This window comes from Liolophura sinensis, chromosome 8, assembly GCF_032854445.1.
Source record: "Liolophura sinensis isolate JHLJ2023 chromosome 8, CUHK_Ljap_v2, whole genome shotgun sequence".
Classification (NCBI taxonomy): Eukaryota; Metazoa; Mollusca; class Polyplacophora; order Chitonida; family Chitonidae; genus Liolophura; species Liolophura sinensis.
Window position 1 is genome coordinate 5704666 of NC_088302.1, and position 24507 is coordinate 5729172.

The window sequence follows — 24507 nt, forward strand, 5'->3', positions numbered from 1 at the left end:
ATGCAGCTGTTAAATATGAAGTACAGAGTACAATCTGCTTTACAACTTCTGCCTTTTATAACATCTTGAACAAGAATAAATTGCATTTCAAACACATGCAGAATTGATGGTATTCTTGAACATTTAATCTTGTGGGTATAGAACAACTTCAGATCCCATGCCCAATACATCAATAAAGCTGTGTATATACACTGATAATAATCAATGTACCATAGTTCCAGGTGAACATATTAATGGGCTTACCTCTCAAATTCTGGTTTTCCTTTTCCATGCGAATCAGCAGTAGTGTTTCTAAAATGGCTTTTTTCCACATACAGCGGATGGTTTGTGGGGAGAGTTTGCGAGGTTCTGATGGGTTCTCTGGATCCACATCTATGTCTGTACTCGGCGAAGACAATGAGGCAAATTACAAGACATGACTCAAATAAATCACGGTAAGCATAGACTCGTTAACTACAGTATTTTCACATCAACAGCGCAAGAAGCTTACATTTTCAATGCATCTGTGTATATATGAAAAATCCATCCAGAACAAAAATGAAACTTAAAGTCAAATTAATTCTAATGTTTCAAAACATGATGACTACGTTGGTAACAGTGACAAATTGAAAGAGTACACTATGCAAGCCAATTTCAAGAACTGGTAAATGCTAGCACGTTTGCTTTTCTTAAAGCAACACCTCTCCACCTTAAAGATTAGATGAAACTTGTGCTGGTCAATACTTTTAAGACACTGTCTGTTACACAAGATTAGGAGCTGCTTAAAAATTTGTAAAAACCATATTTTTGTATGATACAAAGAAGAATTGGGAGCTATCCAAAAGGTGCAAAATGTAATGCATTGTAATAGGTTGGGCTTTTAAAGGCTTGGTGTATACAAGGTTTTCTTGGATTTGTCCTTCAACAGCAGTGATTTAGTCTGGCATCTCCGCAAAGCCATCTAGACTGATGAGTCATGATAACAAATGACATCATGAATCTATCATACCTAATGACAGAGTGTCTGGGGCATGAACAGGGGAGACAACTCTGTTAAATATGGCCTGTCTCCAGGATCCCCTCCTGCCTCCTGGTGTAAGATGTACTGTGGATACATCATCGCCTGATGACTGGTTCCTGACTGATGCTGATTTACACCCTCCACTGCCAGCTATCATAAACCTGCTCGGGGAGAAGCCAATAAAACTGATACACAAGAACAACACATGGACCAAAAAGCATACACCACTGAGTCACATCTCAGCTTTGATCTACACATACCTCTAGTCACAAATTTATTTAAAATTTTACATTTAAACTTTTTATACTTAGAATTTCACATGTAATATTTAACTGCCTTGTATGTTTTTGTCTATATTACATATATACCTTTTACCCCTACCCTTCGTGAAATCCACACGTATGAAGACACACACACATAGATATGAACACTATGCTTACAATCGAACAGTTACATGTACTGCACACGTAGCCATTAAGGGCATAACAGTTCAAAGGTTGTCAGCTATCATCACTGTTCCCTTCTACCCTTCTACAGACACAGAATTTAACATTTTAAGACCATGCAGTCTACATGTATGAGGGAGCTTTGCACTAAATCATTCAATACCCTGTTTTGACTAACGGTTATTAACACAGTTGTGTGGAGACCACAGATACAGAGGAACAAACATCCTCCATGTCTTGATCACTAGAGGTGCTGTAATACCAGAATTTAACCTACAGGTACTCCATAGCCCTCATATCAGCAGGGTAAACTCACATGACATATACATATAGTCTGGCTACAGGACTTCAGGGGGTAAACTTACATATGCCTCATGGGACTTGTACTGCTGGAGGTGCTAGCTCGCCTGGTGTCATCTCCCCTGCTCTCCAGTGGTAACTTCTCAGCTGGGAGTGAGTGCTTCCTCAGAGTTCTACCTGTCTTAGGGAGAGAACCAACGGTGGAGCTCCGTGCCCTCTGAACTGGCTTGGGGGAGTGAGTAGGGCTGGGAAAACCGAACTGCTCCTTAGCGTCCTTGTTGACTGGGGAGGGGATCGGGGACTCCTCTGGGGTGCTGTGGTTGGAGGAGTCCTGTCAATCAGCAACACATCATAATATATAAAATTCAAATGGGATGCAACATCATTGAAAGAAACTTTGGCATTCCAGGGGGAAATATGAGTAAATTCTTAACTTTCATATATTCTTATATACATGTAGTAAAAATTTTTTTAATCAATAGACTCCATAAAAAGCACATTAAAATCTGGCGCCAGAGAAAACAGATTTAATGTTAAATCTATGTTGTATGACCTAATTGTAGCAAAGTTACAAGCAAATCAATGTTATTCATTTCATCCTTGCAGGTAATTAACTGTTGTAGTTCATCTAGATGTATTTACTTAAAGAAAAAAGTAATATATATATATATATATATATATATATATATATATATATATGCATATATATATGCATATATATATGTATAACTGATGCACATATAATACAAGCTTCATCTCTGTATGTATTTCTTAACAAAATTATTGTATAAATAAATACAGATGCTTCATTATCATCTTTTTTAAATCCCACTATACATGTATATGAATTAAAATTTTTATGAAAATGGTATTAATAAAGGCACTTAGAAGACAATCAGAATAGAAACAATTCAACAACATGGCACAGCCTTACCCAAAATTCCAAGAGGCAAACTTTTAAATGATTCACAACTGTTATTCAACTTGTGGGCATGCACATGTCATCAGTGCATCAATTTTGTCACATAGTTTTCTCTTGGAAAACAATGACAGTCTTCAAAATTCTGAGCACAGCTCATCACAGGAGCAGTTGATGAATGTACAATAATGTCTTAACCTCTCTGCAGCAGTCTAACAGATCAGCTCATCTCTTTGTCAAACAGTCTGGTGACAATAGATGACAGCCAGTATACAGCCAGTTCCGAGATCAATACTCAGTAACATGTGGCTCTACTGGCTAACAGACCTGACAACAACCTCGGCTGACTGGTCAAGATCTCCATCAGCTCAAGGACAATTTACAACCTAAGTCATACACATGTACAATCACAGTCATCTATGACAAGCTACCTTTTTGAAACAAGTAGAGCACTTAAGGAAAACTTTTTCTATCACTATATTTTTGTCCTAAATATGTGGCATGCTCAACAGCAGGACTCCACCATTGTTAATACGCCCCCATTCAGAAAACTACAAGTGATCTCTCACAATGACTAAATGTATGTCAGAGCACCCACTGTGTTTAAAATTGTGGTAAAGTTAACAAGTTATCCTTCACAGTGACTACATGAATGTGGCATTATGTGTGTATAATTCTGGGATCTGAGATACATGAATGTGACATTATGTGTGTATAATTCTGGGATCTGAGATTATGTGTGTATAAATTCTGGGAGAGATACAGGTTATCTCTCACAGTGACTACAGTGACTGGGATCTGAGATTCCAGGTGTATAATTCTGGGAGAGATACAAGGTATCTCTCACAATGACTAAATGATTTAATTCTGGTTCAGCAGTTGTGAATGTTTGCAGTCAATGTGAGAAAGTATATTACTGAAAAGGTATCTCTCATAAATGTTGGAGACTGGATCAAATATTTTTAGCTAATTATCTTACCCGTGAAAGGCCAACACTCCCCTCACTGTCCAGGGTAGAACTTCGATTACGGAATGTTTCCTTTGACTCATCGCGCGAGTTTTTTCTGCCCTAGAAAGCCAAATATAAGCCCATCAAATGGTTAAACTCTTGGAATAAATACCTCTTAATATTCACAAAAAATATCACAATGCATCTAACACGTCTCTAATAATATGTGTGACTTTTATGAAAATATAGTCTGTATATATTTTTCAGTTTTGTTTTTGGGTGTAAAAGTCATAAACAACCATACATGACATTGTAATCAATCCTTTTTTGAGAACATCAGTAAAGCAGAGCAATGCAGTGAGCTCATGTATTTGTTTATTACTCCAATAATGTTACATCATGTCTATTCATCAACTCACGCCACAAGAAATCATAGAAAGTGGTATATATATATATATATATATATATATATATATATACATATATATATCTGTGTGTGTGTGTGTGTGTATCCATGAGTCTACTAAATGTGATAACCACAGATGAGAATATTCTGTAATGCATTTCCATCAGACATAAAATGAACTATCATGTCATGTAGCATATGAAGTAACATTAAACATCTTAGTTTGCAGAGGCGGTTGTTTTGTGTCATGGAAATGGGCCTTGTAGCACAGCTAGTTAGTTTCTGTTCATAAACTGTGATAAGAACTTAAAGTTTATGAAAGATTAATGAATGGCATTTAAAACAATTAAGACAAATTCATCAAGTTCACATTTTATAAGAAGAAAATGACGTCACACTGGGAATAGTAAAGTAAGACATGCACTGCGAAAGTATTTTAAAATATAATGATGCACAATACTCACTTAAACAATGAACTCTTACTCTTTTGCCTCCCCTAGAATCTTTCGAAAATTTTGCATAAAATTTCTAATGTAGAAAACAAAGCTACTGATAAACCAGAACTTGTTACATAATAAATTTAAATTTACTAAAAATATTCTTACATCATCAACTACATGTATAGTGCTTTAAACAATGAACTCCATTTTGTTCTGAATTTAACAAACTTAACAGACATGTGTAGAAGGTTTTATGAAACAGAAGTAAACAACCATGCATATTCCACAAAAATGTTGAAGCATACTTTAATTCCATAAAGAAAAATGGAACTTAATATCTGAGAATGACTGGGGAAAAAAAAAAAAAACCAACAACTTAAAATGGACAAAAATGCTCACAGACGCAACATTAAAACTCTACTGTTTTACAACATTAAATCTACTGACTTTCTTGGATTTTATCTTCTCTTTCTTAAACTTTGGGTTCATCAAGCTTCCCTGGAAATGTAAAGTTTGACTAACCTAAATAGATACAGACAGATGCGTTTTTGCAAAAAAGTAAGTAAAAAACATAGTAACTAGATGAAAGTTTGTTTCCACCTCAGTCCTGTTTGACACTATAACCAGATAACCAATCATAACAAAATGTGAACTTGGCAACAGACAAAAACCTACAATGGAACACAACAAGCGATTTGTCCAACAACAAGTAGAAAAAATGGCCAGAATGAAAACAGTAAAAGTAAAGTAAAATCAACTGCAAGAGTATTATTGCACGCGTCTAGAATGAAGTGTTTAGATGCACTTATTCAAATAACATGACACAGCTGTAAAGAGCGTACATTCCAATCCACAACTAGTATTGTTGTCAGACACATTGATCATTTTTTGGCTGGACTAAAAAATCACAGGTTAGTGGCTTATTAACATGATAAAAGTCCTTAAAAAACACACAGATGTACTCTTGTTCAGCAATACTTCACAATAAGAAGGTAGAAAATCAGCTTCAATGTCATACATGTATGTACACGTAGCTGTTGGCTACACAGGCCAGCAGGAGGCCTCTTGCGTGCAGCTGAGATAATGTTTTCCACATAAAACGGTGACCTTCAACTGTAAATGGTACATGACATTTTCATTAAGCAGATAAAGCATGTGTGTCATCACAGAAATTAAAGTGACTCATGAGATTTGTCAGTTCACAAGATTCAGGAAAAACAGATACTTTCCCCTGATATAACATCATGCCAAGATGATTTCACACAAATGTGCATGAATAATCTCAGTATAAAAAAAAATGCCTGTCTGGAGCTAGGTCTTAGCTCCCAGCTAACTCACATGACTGATGAGTTGATGAGTGTGGTACAGTGTAATATATACACAGCATTAGTATTCACTGATGAGTTGATGAGTATGGTACCGTGTAATGCATACACAGCATTAGTATTCACTGATGAGTTGATGAGTATGGTACCGTGTAATGCATACACAGCATTAGCATCCACTGATGAGTTGAAGAGTGTGGTAGAGAGTAATGTATACACAGCATTAGTATTCACTGATGAGTTGATGAGTATGGTACTGTATAACGTATACACAGCATTAGCACCCACTGATGAGTTGATGAGTATGGTAGAGAGTAATGTATACACAGCATTAGTATTCACTGATGAGTTGATGAGTATGGTACCGTGTAATGTGTACACAGCATTAGTATCCACTGATGACTTCTGATGAATATGGTATTAATAAAGGCACTTAGAAGACAATCAGAACAGAAACAATTCAACAACATGGCACAGCCTTACCCAAAATTCAGTATAAAAAAAAATGCCTGTCTGGAGCTAGGTGTTAGCTCCCAGCTAACTCACATGACTGATGAGTTGATGAGTGTGGTACCGTGTAATGTATACACAGCATTAGTATTCACTGATGAGTTGATGAGTATGGTACTGTGTAATGCATACACAGCATTAGTATTCACTGATGAGTTGATGAGTATGGTACCGTGTAATGCATACACAGCATTAGTATTCACTGATGAGTTGATGAGTATGGTACCGTGTAATGCATACACAGCATAAGTATTCACTGATGAGTTGATGAGTATGGTACTGTGTAATGCATACACAGCATTAGCATCCACTGATGAGTTGAAGAGTGTGGTAGAGAGTAATGTATACACAGCATTAGTATTCACTGATGAGTTGATGAGTATGGTACTGTGTAACGTATACACAGCATTAGCACCCACTGATGAGTTGATGAGTATGGTAGAGAGTAATGTATACACAGCATTAGTATTCACTGATGAGTTGATGAGTATGGTACTGTGTAACGTATACACAGCATTAGCACCAACTGATGAGTTGAAGAGTGTGGTAGAGAGTAATGTATGCACTGCACTAGTATCCAAAGATGAGTCGATGAGTATGGTACCGTGTAATGTGTACACAGCATTAGTATCCACTGATGACTTCTGATGAATATGGTACAATACATCATGCATCTTGTGTGTTCATATTCACTGTGGAATGTGGTACAGTACATAACACATACAGTACAAGGTGTTAGTATCCGCTGATGAGTTGAGTATGGTACAGTGTGTAGCATATATGGTACAGGGTGTAAGTATCCACAGAAGAGTTAAGTATGGTAAAGTACATAGCACATACGTTACAAGCTGTTAGTATCCGCTGATGAGTTGAGTATGGTACAGTACATAACACATACGGTACAAACAGTTGGTATCCGCTAATGAGTTGAGTATGGTACAGTACATAGCATATATGGAACAAGGTATTAGTATCTGCTGATGAGTTGAGTAGGATACAATACATAACACATATGGTACAAGGTGTTAGTATCCACTGATGAGTTGAGTAGGATGCAGTACACAACATATATACAGTGCAAGGTTTTATAATCTGCTGACAAGTTGAATAGGGTACATTATGTAACATGTACAAGTTTTAGCATCCGTTCTTGAATGTGATACAGTATGTGATATATACAAGGTGTTAGTATCCACTGATGAGTTGAGTACGGCACAGAATATAACGTGTAAAGTATCTGTGTCCGCTGATGAGTTGAGTACAATACAGTATGTAACATGTATAAGGTGTTAGTATTCGCTGATGAGTTGAGTACGGCACAGTATATAACATGTATAAGGTATTTGTGTCCACTGATGAGTTGAGTACGATACAGTATGTAACATGTATAAGGTGTTGGTATCCGCTGATGAGTTGAGCACAGTACACTATGTAACACATAGAAGATGTTAGTATCCACTTATGAGTTCAGTACGATACAATATGTAACATGTGTAAGGTGTTAGTATCTGCTGATGAGTTGAGTACGATACAGTATGTAACATGTATAAGGTGCTAGTATGCATACTAAGCCCACCACCTTCACCTCAAACATAATGACCTACCCGACTGAGAAGGTTTTCAAAGGAGCTTGTTAAACTCTTTTTAGCCTTGTTTCTGAAACTGTCAAACTTAGACTTGCTGGACAACTTTATATCCATAATGTTGAACTGAAAGGAAACAAAATCACAACAATGAACACACAGAAATCACAACATCCAGTGAAGAAAATTGTCTACTCTTTAAATTATAAAGATTTAAGAGTGAAAATAAATGGGAGTTATAATGCTGAGGTTGCTGTTTCCATTGTTTAACAATGAAATAATGGAAATAATTGTGAAAAGCAGGCCCTTCAATAAAATGACATCATGCTCTCTGCTACAAGATGTACACAGCGATCTCAGTCTTACAACTTCCAGAAGAAAATTACGACCATACAGACAATCATACCATATAACCATACAAAATAATAAGTGCATTTTAAAACAAAGTGAAATTCAGTCTGCAGTATCAAGGATATGATTCAAAATGAGAAATAACACAATAAGAAACGCAGACATAAACATATGACCTTCATTATATAGTCGACATATACTCAAAGTTACAACACTTCAATGCTTCGTAAGTTCTTAGTTTCGGCTGATCAAACTAGTGCTATCAAAGAAATATACGAAATGTGCATATTCACAATAGAGGAAAATCACGTGCATACTATGGCTTCATTCCACAGCAACACCAAAAATAGTCTTTGTGACTGGAGTGAGAGTTCTCATGGCATGGTAAACAAAACACAAGTGTGGATATGTACAAGTGTATGCACTAAAATATAGGGAACATGTAATGTTTTCTTCTTAGAAGCTGGGATTGAGTTTTGAAGACAACAACACATACTGAACTTACACGTGTAAACATGTGAATGAGATTACATTTAAAAGCCTCAAAAATTAGGTACTGAGAACCAACCTTGCTCAACAATGCATCAGAAGTTGTGAACCCAGGAAAGGAATAAAACAGCACATGTGCATGTACATAGTGAAGAAATCTCCATGGCTGGATTGTCCATGTAAGGTGCAATGGACAAGACAACAAGCTGTGCATACACTTCAACACAACAATGCCATTAAAACTGCACAGATACAAACTTGGGCAAAGTTCAGGATCATGGTAGACAGAGGCAACACTAAAGCGTGAACATACATGCTAAGACCAGCACTAAAGATGAGTACATATACTCTGTGAGTTTAAAGAGGGTGTAGAGGTCAGACTCAAAATGGGTGGGGCAGGATAAGGGGGACTACTTCAGCATGAATTGTGAGCACAGCCAGCTGCCTGTTTTGAATTGTTAGAAGCTTGGGTGAGCAGAAATTCAAATATGGTTAACAATAGTGTACATGTTAACATAAAGAAACACTTCACACCCATATAGGGCGCACTGGAATTGGCTCAAGTCCAGTGGAACTGTCAGGTTGATCAAGTCAATCACGTTTGGCAGGTTTTATTGAATAATCAGTCAGTAATATGTTTTAGAGTGTGGCAAACTGAAGTAAGGCAGCTTTGGTTTCATGGTCAACACTGCAGTAGAACAGCATTAATACACATATGATTTGCCAAGTACATCTGTCTGGAGAAGGTTTTATGCTTCCAACAAGCAGATACATGTGTGCTACAGCTATGCTCTCCTTGTCCTCACCTCATGTCTCCACGGGTAGCGGTTACTGTCCGAAATATGGGTGTGCTCCTTCTGTTTCAGCTCACACAACTTCCTCAGCTGGATCATGAGAACTTCGACCATATCACTGAATGTCTGAGGGTTTTCTAACTGTAACAAGTCATAAAGGTACAGCAGAATGATGACAAAGCCAACATGTTAAACACAGACTTGTTAATGCACACAGATTCAAATTCACAATTTCTGTGACATCCTGCCAAAAGTCAATCAGGTGAGTAAAACCATCCTGCTGAAAGCAAAGATTTGACAAACAGAAGGGCTTATACAGCTGCATGTCAGAACTAAAACGGTTAAGAGAATCACAACTTGTAGGCATCAAATAAAACACAAATACTAACATTTTTGTACAACTTGAATGTAAATTGAAGAAACAACATTATAGATGCATGATACAGTTATCTTGTACTATGGTGCAGAAAAGAATATTTGCCGCAAAAAAAAAAATAATCATAAATAAACCCTTTGGGCAAAATGGTAAGACCCATACTGGGCGTATCAATCATGTAAGGGAAAATCACGTTTTACAGTGTGATTTACAGGTTGTCCGATAGAATCGTGTTCATGAGTCAGTACTATCACTTTGAATAAAGTTAACATTGAGAAGAGGGATTTCCACTGCATGAACTATATCCCACATGTTGTCTGTGTTGCATAATTCTGGACCAAGCTTACTTCACCAATTCACCAAAATGATCTTGGTTCAGATTTATATAACACTGAGAGTATGGGTTTTACCACTTTCGCCAAATGGTCATTTTAACAATGTCAGGCACCCATTTTCATACTCAAAAGGGACATCTCCACAGGGCTCTCGTTTAAACATAAGGTTGCTATTTCAGAAAAAAAATTTATTTTTAGTCACAGTAAAACATGTTACGTGTATATTACATTAGAATCGTCAGAGGCGCAATGCAAGGAATGATGATTGCTGTAAAGTCAATTGGTCAGCTATCAATGTGCTAGATGGCCAGTTAGAGGTTCCAGACTCTGAGGTCACTTTTTCAAAACACAGAAAGACCTCAGCCAACACTATTATAACAATACCTTGTATTTGGCCATGATTTCTGTTGTGTCTTTCTCTGGTAACTGTTGTATTCTCTTTATGACCAGCTCATAGGCATTTTGTGGAGAGAGTCCTATACAGAGAAACACAAAGCAACAATTTATGTAGATTCAATGTGACCAACACATTTTATAACTGGAACACTAGGAAAGTCATATTGATTCAGTAATCACAAGTATGTATGTATGCTTGAGGTTTAACGTTTTGTGTGACAAGGTAATGTAAGCTTTTGTGTGACAAGGTAGTGTAATGTAAGCCTTTGTGTGACATGGTAATAGAAGCTTTTGTGAAACAAGGTAATATCAACTTTTGTGTGACAAGGTAATGTAACCTGTAAGACATGGTAATGTAAGCTTTTATGTGACAAGGTAATGTGAGCTTTTGTGTGAAAGGGTAATCAGAGCTTTTGTATGACAAGGTAATGTAACCTGTGAGACCTGTAAGCTTGTGTGTGACAGGGTTATGTAAGTTTTTGCGTGACAAGGTAATGTGAGCTTTTGTGTGAAAGGGTTATGTAAGCTTTTGTGCGACAAGGTAATGTAAGCCTTTGTGTGACAAGGAAATGTGAGCTGTGAGACAGGGTAATGTAAGCTTGTGAGTGACAAGGTAATGTAAGTTTTTATGTGATAACGTAGTGTAATCTTTTGTGTGACAAGGTAATGTTAGCTTTTGTGTGACAAAGAAATGTAAGCTTTTGTGTGACGAGGATATGTGGGCTGTAAGACATGGTAATGTAAGCTTCTGTGTGATGGGTAATGCAAGTTTTTGTGTGACAAGGTAATGTGAGCTGTAAGATATGGTAATGTAAGCTTCTGTGTGGTGGGGTAATGTAAGTTTTTGTGTGACAAGGTAATGATAGCTTTAGTGACAAGGAAATGTGAGCTGTAAAGCATGGTAATGTAAGATTCTGTGTGACATGGTAATGTAAGCTTTTGTGTGACAAGGTAATGTAGGCTTTTGTGTGACATGGTAAGGTAAGCTTTCCTTCAGATTAACTAAATGATAATATTAATAATAGCTTTTCAACAACAGCTAAACTGGCGTAAATTGTTTCCCTTTTCTTCAGACAAGAGAGAAATAGTGTATGTGTCTATTTCAGTCAATGAAACATATACCCACACATTTATACTACAAATAGGCATGCTGTATTAAATTTGGAAACTGGTGCTCAGCACAAAAAAAAGCAAATCCAATAACAGTGAAAATGCTACTTTTTTTTTTATTTTTGAACAAATGCTCCAGTTATCCCTGTCAGATATCCCTACATTTAATAGGCCTGGGAGGCTGCCACTGTTTGGTTTACCTTCTATCTCCAGGCACAGTTTGTGGAGCTGATGTAAGGGGCACATGGTACAGATTTGTAGCTTGTTGTGTTCATAGGCTGAAGTAAAGGCCACACGGAGGGCAGTCATTACATCGTCCACCTGGAGAGGAGAGGAGAGAGATAACCTTCACACTACCAGTACTAAACTGTAGTATAAACACCCACAAACACCTAATATCCCTAATACACACTGTAATACAGGTAGTCTCCAAGAAGCAGCAGCCAACATGAAAACATCACACACAAAACTTTGGCGAAATCACTTTTCCTCACAAAACCATTTTGTAGGAACCATACTTTTTGTACATGCACATGTACATAGGAAATATTTCCTCCGTTGGCCAAACATGGCTTAACACAGGGGGGATACATGTACATGTAAGGTGAAAATATCTTTCACAAAATATGAATTAAAGCTTTCAGAAAGACTCTGAATTAAATCAAAGCCTGTTGTACTACAGCTCAAGTACATATATGATTTTGCACTAGCAGCTGCCTTTACACATGCATGCATGTTGTGAAATAAAACTTCCAATACATGCTATCCGCGTAATATGTTTTCATATGCCAACTTTGCTGTAACTTACACTGCTATAGATTACATGTTTGCATGTTGTAGCCTCATTAAAATTATTCTTTGCTCACAAGCCCAAGAACAGCCTGATTTATCTGCCTGAAGTCAAGGGAAATTACCTGCACCTCAACCCCAAACAAAAATCACAGAATGTGAGAACCACCTTTAATCAATTTATTTATTTGATTGGTGTTTTACGCCGTATCATACTCAAGAACCATCTTTAATCGTGTCTTGTACACATACATACCATTTTAAGTAAATATCTTTTACAAGGACATTTTATACCAAGTGCTGACATTAACAGACACACATATACATGTAGACATATGAGTGTCCTTTAGACCCTATAAGCGTAGGTACGCTTTCAAGGTTTAACTCTTTCTGAGATCATTTTATAACAGAGGTTTATCATTCAATTCAGATGTGCAATACATATCCTCGTTAAACACAGTCATGTCTGGTGCAGCGTACATGTAGGAATCTGGATTCGCATTCTAAACCCTAGCCTGTGGTCAGGGAGTGAATGGTGCATGCTGTGCAGCAACCAGACCACCTCCACATGAGCACCCGGCGAATTAAACATGCATGAGCTAATATTAGTCAATGCGGTTTATTTCGAGCCTATGAGTTTACCAGATCTTTGGAATGGCACTTGAGGAGGTGGCAGACAAACACATGGTGAGCCTCCCTGGTGATAAACCCAAACACATCCTTCTTCTTACTGCCCTGCAAAAATAACAAATGCACACACTAGACTAGCATCAGTCTCTCTTAATCATTCAATTAGATGTAGTTAAATCACAATTAACAAATACCAGTTGAACACATATAGACCTGTTTACACAAAAAAATCTGAAAACAGAAAGATGTTGACTTTATCTTACCAGAATAAAACAAAAATGTTGTTTACTTTACCCATGAATATAGCAATTCAAGTTGTATTTTAAAAACTGCCACTAGATTCCACTGCACAAATGAGGCAATGAGTACCTAGCATGGAGTAGATGTGTACTAATGAGTATGTAGCATAGAGTAGATGTGTACTAATGAGTATGTAGCGTAGAGTAGATGTGTACTAATGAGTACGTAGCATGGAGTAGATGTGTACTAATGAGTATGTCGCGTAGAGTAGATGTGTACTAATGAGTATGTAGTGTAGAGTAGATGTGTACTTATACATGTAAAGTCACAAAATCTAAAAATAGCAACTATAATACTGTCTACATGCATCAATAGGATAAAAATTTGGACATGTGATCATGTGACAACACTTTTTATATATACACGTACAGTATGTAATGGTTGGAGGGTTTTTATATGTGGGCCACACCAGGATTTGAACTCGGCAGCTTACATGTATGTCCAGCACTCTACCACCTGAACTAAAGAGAAATTCCCACTAACTACCATTAGCATAAGCACCGTAAAGCTGCTCCAGTTATACACTCGTTCTCACTTCAATCCCTTCTCTCTCCTAAGACACGTTCACAGGCCCAGAGCCCCATGCTTCTTAGAATCTGTTTGGTCACAGCACCAGTGTAATGGTTGAAAGACCTTACTAGGTGGGTCACGCTAAGATTTGAACTCGGGTCTCAGCAACCAAGTCCAGTCCAGTGCTCAAGTCCAGTGCTCTACCAAATGAGCTCACGCACATAACGTATATAGAATACCAGTACATGTAAGCTGAACTCAGAACTGCTGCTGAGACATGTACTGACCAGGGTATGTGTATAATATTTACAGTACGTAATATACAAATGTGAAATAGACAAAAGGATACATATATATACATACAGCGCATACTTAGCTGTGTTGGTTACATATATGCACACCTGAAGAAAAAACCTCTGTAACTTGTTTGTAATCATCTCTATTTCATGGATTTACACATACATGTAAAACTATTTTACAGAGTAAATGAAGCCAGATTAACACTGAAGAGGTACATGTATATCCTCTTTAGCGTCAGAAGCGATACTTTCCTGTACAAAATGTTTTCTTGGAACAGGATGCTGGGCATGCGCACAGTGTAAGTCTGCTAACCCTTTGTTCAACACTATTTACACACATTGGGGCACATCCTCAGGAGACAGCTGTCTATTTATTCAGTGAGTGTAAATACATTCAGGTATTTTACTGTCAGATGTAGGTAGCACTATCAGTGACAAGTACAGTACATAGAAAGTAAATAATATATTTTAAATGAACTGCTATATGTACATGTACCTTCACAACCTGTAAGAAGAGGTACAAAAATGTACACTGCCCTGTTACGTGTAGGCACATAAACAACCTGGTTTTGTAACTTTCAGAGCTATTGGTATACTGTATATGTACATTTACTTATGTTATATATGAATGCATTGATACATGCAGCAAACACCTGTTCCTGTACACATTCACAGAAAGTTTCACACAGGTACAATGTCTTTTAGGACAATGTTTGTGAGAGCGAGGTCACTGAGTCTGCTCAAAGTGAGAAACGGGTACTTGTACATGTCAGGTCTTGAAATGTTTTCACCCGGGAGCCATTGGCCCCTAGACATAAAAGTTCTAGGGGCCAAATAATTTTTTCTGAGGCCATCTATACGCAGAGATTTATTTTCAGCAATCGAGGAAAATGTTATGGTCCTTGTAGATTTCTGTTATGTAGTGAACATGTTTTGCACTGCCTTTGTTGCAGTAGTGCTTTGTGAGCAATTCACAACCAAAGTTTAATCCATTTATTTATTTATTTGATTGGTGTTTTATGCCGTACTCAAGAATATTTCACTTATTCGACGGCGGCCAGCATTATGGTGGGTGGAAACAGGGCAGCGCCCGCGGGAAGCCCACTGCCATCCCCAGGTTGCGAGCAAACCTTCCCACGTACGGCTGGAGAGGAATCCCTCATGAGCTGAACTCACAGCGACTGCACTGGTGAGAGGCTCTTGGGTCATTACGTTGCGCTAGCATGCTAACCAACTGACCCACAGAGGCCCAATCAAGGTTTGAAACTTGTAATTCACAGAGATTTTCATTGTCAGTAAACGGCCTGTTATTCTTGGCAACAAAGAAAGCAGTTCGGAATTGCTTTTCCACCATGGATATTTCTGCACTGTTCATTTTTTGTAGGCCTTGTAAAACTGGTGTATCTGAAGACTTTCCTGCTTTTTCAGCCTTGGAAGCTAACAAAGAGGCTCTGTGCGTTTCTGATGCCTCATGATCTAACTTTATACTGTTCATTCCAGCCGCAAAGCCAGAATTTTTTTTCGAGTCAAATATTTTGCGTAAATCACATGTCATGAGATCTGTGTTGTGGTCAAACTTCATCCATGGCCTATTAACGGTCCATGCTTGGTGAAAAGTTCTTTTCGTGATTTTGTTCTGGGTCCCATCCTTGGAAATGTCGGTGACTGAAGGTCGTTTAGGGCCCCGGCAAGGTGGAGATTGCGGGGAGAAGGAGAAGGATAGGTCGGCCCTTGCCCTTGGAGTTGGAGGCAGCGTTGTTGTTGCACCACTAGAGGTACCGGGTGTAGGATCAGCATAATCGTTTTCAATTTTGAAATCCAGCAGAAAACCTTTTGTTTTCCTCTTTTGCGCCCACTGTGGCAAAGTTGATGATTAGCAACAAATATGCTATACCTGTCAAAACAAAATTTACAGAATGCCGCCACATGGCCTAGCGAAAAGTGCCACCAGAACGAGGCATTACTGTAGAAACAAACAGAATGGTCTACAAGCGCATGTGCAGAAAGCCTCCTCTGCTGTATATGGGATATTTCATGTAAGTAGTGTGCATACGCTGTGACCAACACAAGACCGCATAATGGGAGATTGGAATCTGCAATTTTCATTATCAGAGTGTCATAGCGATCCACCACAAAATTTTCAATTGCCAAAACACTGTTGTACTCGCAAGTGGCGAATTAGTGCCCAGTAATTTCAAGCCCTGCATGTACATATGTGCATACACAAAATTAACATTAGAATTTCATTCACCATGATTAAAGAGACAATGCTTTTTAACAAAGCCCTGAGTTTACCTGAGAGACTGATGGGATGTCCTTGAACTTGCGCTCCAGCATGGATGACTTCAGGTCAGGGCTGATCAGCGTGATCTCGTTTTGACCCAGCCTGAATAGCATCGTCCTGTTCCTGTCTGCCTTGCTGTACACTGGCAACTGGACGTGAGTTCCATTTCCTTGCGTGGGGAGGTTGCTGACATCCGTACAGGGCTGAGAGAGGCGTGGGGTGGAGGACGGCCCGTCTATGCTATCCTGACTCGGGCAGGACGCAGAGGCATCATTGCTGTGAACACTGCCTGAACCGTCCAAAATCTCTGTGGAACTCCCTCCAATCTGACCACTGCCCAGTATGTCATCTGCACTGCTGTCCACACTCCCGTCCCCATAACCAAGCTTCTCGTGTTGTCTGCCCAAGTCATTTTCTGTCACTGTCACACTGCCTTCTAAGTTCGCAGGCAGACTTTTAACGCTTGCACCACTGGCATGCCGATTACGTTTCTCTGCTTCTTCAACCACTGTATTGTTCTGTAAGTCAGGTTCTTTGGATTCAAACTTTTCGGCTAGGTCATCAACGTAATGCGACGTTATTTTTTCACCATGGACAATGACACGTCCTATATAGAGCACCTCATAGAAGGCCTTGGCAGTACATTGGTCCTCCGCCATATCATCCCAGAGCGTACCAATCCCTGGCCTCTTACTGCTCGCCTCCTGCGTGGCATCACGGATAGCCTGGAAAAGGTCGGGCACCTGGAGAACAACAGACAAGTAGAATTATGCCAGAGTCAAGTCAAGTCAAGAAAAAACGAGGGCAAAATCATAGCCGATGCAGCAAATACATGAAAATGCCAGAGTTGAACAGATGTACAGTGCATGAATGGTCAAAAACATCATCTTCCACTCTCCTGTATGAAGGGCCCAAAACGGCTGCAATAAACACAATAATAGCCTATGATTCAACAGATGGTATCACAATAAAGTATACAAGATATAGTGGTACGCATACTTTTATCATACTTTCGGCAGACTGGAGGTTGACTATCTTTTGCTTAGACCTTGCTTTTGGCGAGGACTGTCTGCATGTAGTATTTGTATAAACACGTAATATACATATAGATGTGAAACTATCATTGTGTTATTAAAGAAGCATCTTGTCATCACACACACACAATCAAGCATCAACAATGCATGTAGATCCACTGCTATGTCAACACTCTCTGAACCAATGCAGAAGTTTTCATATATGAAATTTCTCAAAGTCTATAGATGTACATGTACGTTTAATTCACGGTCTGATTCGGGTTTTATTGTCAAGAGAAACAGATTACCTTTGTGTATTAAACAATTTGACAAACATACAAGTAATCTGGTAATAGTACTTGCACACAAACAGTTAACATGCACATGCACTGTACAGTGTACAAAGCCAGGACAGCACATGCACTGTACAGTATACACAGTCATGACCACACATGTACAGTACACACAGTCATGATCGCACATGTACAGTACACACAGTCATGATCGTACATGTACAGTACACACAGTCAAGACTGCACATGCACCGTAAAGTATACACAGTCATGACCGCACATGCACTGTACAGTGCACACAGTCATGACCGCACATGCGCTGTATAGTACACAGTCATGACCGCACATGCAATGTACTGTATAAACAGTCATGACTGCACATGCACCGTACAATGTACACTGTCATGACTGCAGTACCGCAGTACAGTACGTGTACAGTACACACAGTCATGAGTGCACATGCATTGTACAGTATACACAGCCATGACTGTACATGAACTGTACAGTACACACAGTCATGACCGTACACCAGGACTAAGCCATGTACATGTTCCACTCAATCAGGAATGTTCATTTTTAAAACTTAAATGTATTCATTAACACTTACATGTTAATCTATAGCAGAGTGTCCAAAAATATACATGTACATGTATTAAGTTAAAATGTGGTATATACATTAGTATATATAAATGATTTTTTTGCACAGTGAAGGTTGAATATCATAAATATTTTTTGAGTGAAAACTGAAAGTGATAACTCATGAGACCCATGGTTATAATCTCCACTTAATTCTCCAGAAAAATATTTATGATATCTAACCTTCATTGTGCAATATTTTATTTATTCTGACGTAGGAGTGTTAAAGTTGACTGAACTGAGCTCGGTTTAACATGTCATCAAAACACAAAATGTTTCCTTTTTGACTTCAGGGCATCTGAGTGTGTAATAACAGAAGTGATATCTAATTGTGATGAGATATCCCCTTTATCAGTGAGAGAAATCCTGACAATTCACCTTTATATAATTAATAAATAAAACTATTATGGTTTATATAATAATCCTCTTAATACACTTGATAGTAAGAGCACACCTGTACATAATAGGGTATGTACAGTATGAACTATTCTAGGATGAGGATGAGAAGCACTTTCGGCAAAACTTATTTTATGAATATCAAAATACATGCATATCAAGTATACACTGTACACATTGAGACTGCCATGCAGCATCCGGATGATTGGGCTGATCTATTTCACAGGGTAATAACATTTCTGTTAATGGAGTTTTATAAGTTATTAAAACCATATATAGAACTGGTATAGTTGGGCTTTTAAGTCAGCACACAGACAGTGTTAAATTAAACTACATATTCAGGTGAAGTAATTCTCAAACAGTACAGAGGCTTTGTTTATATGACCCGCTAGGTCAATTTGACCCCCTCAGTGGCCATTAAGGTTAGTTTCTACCTGCCCCCACCTGCATATCAATGAGATCATCTTGAGGTTCATACTGAGGTGGAGGTTGAAAGTAAACTGAAACTGACCAGCCAGCCATGAAAGCCAAGTGCATGTAACTGTACTTTCAACACTAAAATAGCAATCATGCTGGTGTTTCTCGGCTAGAAACCTCTCCAGGCTACATGTATTTAACACATTAAAGAAGGAAAAAATGCAAACACAGCACACAGTATAGTATTGTCTTCCGATCTAAATTGATCAAAGGTAATTTTACTGACCATTTCCGAAGATAGGACACGCAAAGGGCGGAAACAAACACGAGTGACTTAAGTGATCTTCGTGCAATCAAGCAATATAAAAACAAGGTTTTAGTACTGAGCAAGCATACGTGTGATGAGGAAAAGAATATAAAATCTAAATATCACATTTACTTGTGTGATTCTCACATACATGTATCAAGGCACCTGTAGCTTTGTACAGCTTGGTGATATTAGAACAGCTCAAGCCACACAAGATACATGTAAACGAAATTACCTGTACCTCAGCTGGCCTACTGATTGAACACACACTGCCTACACATACATAACAAGTACCCATGTATATGTACATTACCGTTAATGTCATAATAGTTACATAACAGTCTGATGATGTCATGTCTAAACATGAGTGTGCCTATATGTATATAAAGGTGATGTCACTTAACCGCAAATTTCTGTTTCAATACATTATGTCTTGACAATCATGCCCACTGAGAAATGATAATTTGCTTAATTTATTTAGATGTGTTTAACATCATACTCAAGACTTTTCCACGGTCAGCTGGCAGATGGCAGTCAGTTTTATGGGTGAGGGAAACTGCAGTGCCACAGGTAAACTATCACCATTTGGCCATTTGGTAAAGAACTTTCAGAATACATGTAGTCTTCATACACATAAACTTTGAACTGCCTAAACATTCACATAGACAAGTTATTATCAACAAGGACCCACAAACATTGAATGTGAGATCAGACAAATTTACAAATTCCCTGCTCAAGGCCGGATTTGAACCTGCATCTAGTGATCGAAGTTAAGCACTTTACAACCACTCTGCCGTTGTCTGCTGCCTGAAAAATTTAGGAGAATCAACAACCATAATATGTGACTGTTTGAAATTAAACAAAATCCTTAAATGTAATACAATGTATGTAAATATGTCTTCTTTTCCAATTTGTGAAATACAGCATATACATACACAAGTACAATATTAAACTCACATGATTATTTCAATCAAAACATGTACATGTAGTACGTATGTTTCAAAATTTATGTGAATATGTTTCTTGTTACTTTCACATATTCCTGTACACCATGTCATCATATGCACACACATTGATTCTGTATAAAATACATGACATTTCATAGGTTTCGCTTTATACCTGTTTATACAAAAGTACACTGAAGACAATTTCGTCTGTCATCAAACACACTGACAAATGACCAGAAGCTTTGAAATACCTTGTCATCAAAGAAGTGGACTTTTCTTGGAGTTCTCCTGTGAGCAGTAACATGTGTCCTGCCCCTGGCTGTGGGGCTGTCAACGGACAAACCACCTGGGGGCATCCTGATCCCAAACAGCAACTTAATTCCACACCACACGTGGTAAAAATTCAGTGAGAACAGTTTATCTTGCCAGATGGATACACATACTGTACGTGTACAACTAAAGATGTTTGTGCTAATTTGCCACAAGATGCACGTGAAATGGTTTAGTAACTACATATACACATACATGTGCAGACTCCAGAACAAAATTTCTCAAATGCTAATTATTACATGTACAAGTACATGCTATCATAAGCAATGCACAATCAGGTATGCATATTCCAGTATTTCCAACCTCTAACCAGATGAATGAGAGCTGTACACTGTAGGACTTCCAGACGAAGAGAACTTCAAAAACCCTGGTCACCACATGTAAACGTAGATATGTGAAAGCTGAAGACAAGCAACCTGAATAGTGACTTCAGTACTCTGAACAGCGAGCGATTTCCTTCCCATGGCCAATCAGAGTGCTAAGTTTATTAATAGCTGTGATATACGAACTGATCAGCGATATGAATACATAAGTCCACTGTGCCAAATGACAGTCTGCTTGAGTGTCATCAGCGAGTTCACCAATAAGGCCAGCATGTTCACTATCAGTATCATAAACAAGGGGGAGGGGCCTAGGCAGTTATTAGACCTTGTCAATGCATGCACAGGTAAACTGATAAGAATGGTCATAAACTAAGGTGAAAGTACAGTTGTATGTATGTATTTATCCTTAGGGTATTACGTCGTACTGAAATTTTTTGCACTCAAAGTGAAAGTACAAGGCAGCCAGTAAGATCGTATTATAACACATGTACTTGTATTACATATACATGTCATTCAATATGGCCAAGTCTTTATGAATAGAATACTGTAAATAAATAAAATTAAATTTATAACATTAAGCAGCACATGACACCAGAGAATGACACATGACCTTCAGCCAAGGATCCTCCAGTGAATTTCAGGACATCTAACTTGTACATGAGTATAGTCATATCATACATCCCATCTAATGTGTGGCTCAAATGACAAGTACAAGTACCTACATGTATAATATCTTGGGAAGTCACGTGGATCGGTATACATGTGTTGTCTCCATCCTCGGTCCACTCCCCTTTCTGATTTACACATGTAATATCGGTACAAAAGTCTTCTAACTACAGACACACCCACAAATACTAAAGAACACTTACGTTCTCCCATGAAGCTTGTGTCTGCACATCACAGGCTCTCCCTAATACATGTATATCCATCTCTCAATCTTCCTCAATAACCCTAGATGTTGGCAGATCTAAATATCAGACAGCCTCTTTAGTTTACCGACACTACATATGTATCCAATAGACCTACAATGCAGCCATCTCCGACCACTAAGTTCAGTATGGCCATTCACAAAAATGTTCTGCTTTACGTTCCTTGGATGATAGCATTAGGAAGTCATTACATGCTTACTCACACCTGTACCTCACAACCAATATAAATTGCTTGCTCAACTGCACTGTGTGATCAAAACCATCTTAACCATGTCTTCTTACCCACAAGTTAAGGTTTAAGTGACTGATATAAATATACATGTATCCATGCTTTGTAAATCTCCAACCTTTTCAAACACTAAAGCACTTCTTTCATTGGGTTTTACCCATACAGTCATTGTTAAAATGATACCAAACACGATTTGTTTGTGTCATTAAAGACGCAAACTTAAAACAAAATGTACAAATTATTTCTCTACATCCTACAGTTCTACCAGAATGTTTCAAAAATATTGGTTGATGACACAGTTGAAAAGGTTGAAGAATTAGGGTATATTTGCATGTAATTAAACACCTGTACATACATGTGGGCCAATGTTTTCACATGTTCAGCAATATTATGCATCCATTGCAACGAAGTGTTAATAAGTTCTTCCTTGGATTGGAAATTTTCGATTGTCTGCCTTGAAACTGGAAACAGAGAATTACTAAGACTGGCCTCACTGACCTGGAATCTATTCACTGGCTAAAATAAAGGTATGCTTCCTGTGCTCATTTATCAGTACAGGATATTGTCCCACATGACACGATACCAGGAAGTATGTAGATATGACTTTAAAACACAATGACATAATATTTACATTTTGCCATAGACTTTTATATCAATAGGTATCTCTGTAAAGCGTATTGAAAGTGCACGTAATGGCAAACACAATCTGTATTATTATACGGCTTGTACATGGAGACATATTTCATTACACAAGAATTTATGACGTTTCAGCAAATGGGATTTCAGCACCAATGCAGTACACAAAAGACATAACACGTTAACATAACAACAGTAAGGTGTTTCACCTTGAGGTCAGTACTTAAAAATGCGACTTTTCTGGTAAGAAATTAAACTTCATAAAAAACTCTTTCAGTGGCCTTTTTAAGGTGGATGAATTGATCCGAATCAAGCAAAATGTGTCCCTTGAAAAACGCCTAACAGTAATTTCTTAAGGGTTGTACAGTTTTTTTTTCTATTCACTATAAGATGATCGAAATAATGACAATGTCTTGTTACATCCCAAACACTCATTCATTCCCATACAGGCTGAAATCAATGAGCAGGGGCCTGGCTATAAGCAATATCTATCAAGAGCTGCTGCTGCTGCTGTTGCTGCATTCACCATGATGAACCAAGAAGATTTAAAGTATAATCTCCATGGAAACAAAACCGTGTTTATTGTTCTTTCCTTATGTTCTCAGGAGAGACTGCTGCATGATATGGCTCAGTCATTTTGCAACATTTGTCAGCTCAGTATCACAGGTGTCAAAGGTCATGACCCAGAGTGTCAACCCATTACTGAAGTGCACCTTCATCAATGGGCCACACATCATGGTGTATGTGCATGTCACTAATCATGAGATACTACACTTCATAGATACAAGTACTTACAACTCAAAGCCTTAGCAGGGTTTTAATTTAGAAAAGGAGAAGGAGGTCAAAGTTCAAACGTAGGCGGCTGAATTGAAAGTAACTATGTCACAATTTCTATTGATTTGAACTGTAAGAATATTCAAAGTAGGCGGCTACAGGGATGGCAGTAGACAGCTGTCTGCAGTCTGCTACTTGCCCTTTATGAACACCCTGCTTAACATGTGGTAATAATTTGTCATACAAAGCTATTAAAATGTACAATTGAATCATTAAAAGCATGATATAAAGGTAAAAGCATGTATACATGTACTTCTACCTGAGCTCAAAGAAAATACAATGTACATGTACAAAGGAACAATTACATACCTGTAAGGTGTATTGAATTTATTTTTTTATTTTTTATACACGTAGTTTTAAGCTGGTGAAAGAGCTGATTTTTCAGCATCATGTACAAGTATTCACATTATTACAATAGTTACAATGTTATTTATTTCTTTGATTGGTGTTTTACACTGTACTCAAAAGTATTTTTCTTATGCATTATGGAGGGAGGAAACTGGGCACAGCCCAGAGAAACCCATAACCATCTGCAGTTTAATGCAAGACCTTCTCATGCAATATCTGAATACAATTTTATTTACAGTTGGTCCCCGTCAAAATGCTATGCTTTTCTTGTCCTAAATACTTATTTCCAGTCTTGGACTTGAAGACATAAAATGGACATACATTTGCA

At 38.0% G+C, this 24507-nt stretch overlaps 1 protein-coding gene across 3 annotated transcripts in view; it reads right to left on the reverse strand.

The window, feature by feature from the left end:
- LOC135472171 (TBC1 domain family member 1-like) overlaps positions 1-24507 on the reverse strand; it is a 50014-nt gene that overhangs the window by 15464 nt on the left and 10043 nt on the right. For 2 of the 3 annotated variants that reach the window (XR_010444509.1, XM_064751544.1), the window contains exons 2-12: positions 16553-17284; positions 13161-13253; positions 11930-12050; positions 10608-10699; positions 9525-9653; positions 7900-8004; positions 4908-4958; positions 3645-3734; positions 1812-2077; positions 989-1161; positions 244-378 (exon numbers count right to left, since the gene is read on the reverse strand). Coding sequence is in view for 2 of the 3 variants with exons in the window: in XM_064751544.1 (XP_064607614.1) it covers positions 244-378; positions 989-1161; positions 1812-2077; positions 3645-3734; positions 4908-4958; positions 7900-8004; positions 9525-9653; positions 10608-10699; positions 11930-12050; positions 13161-13253; positions 16553-17284 (1987 nt within the window). In the remaining variant the exon portion in view is untranslated. The remainder of the gene's footprint in view (positions 1-243; positions 379-988; positions 1162-1811; positions 2078-3644; positions 3735-4907; positions 4959-7899; positions 8005-9524; positions 9654-10607; positions 10700-11929; positions 12051-13160; positions 13254-16552; positions 17285-24507) is intronic. The other variant, XM_064751546.1, reaches the window with a different exon arrangement.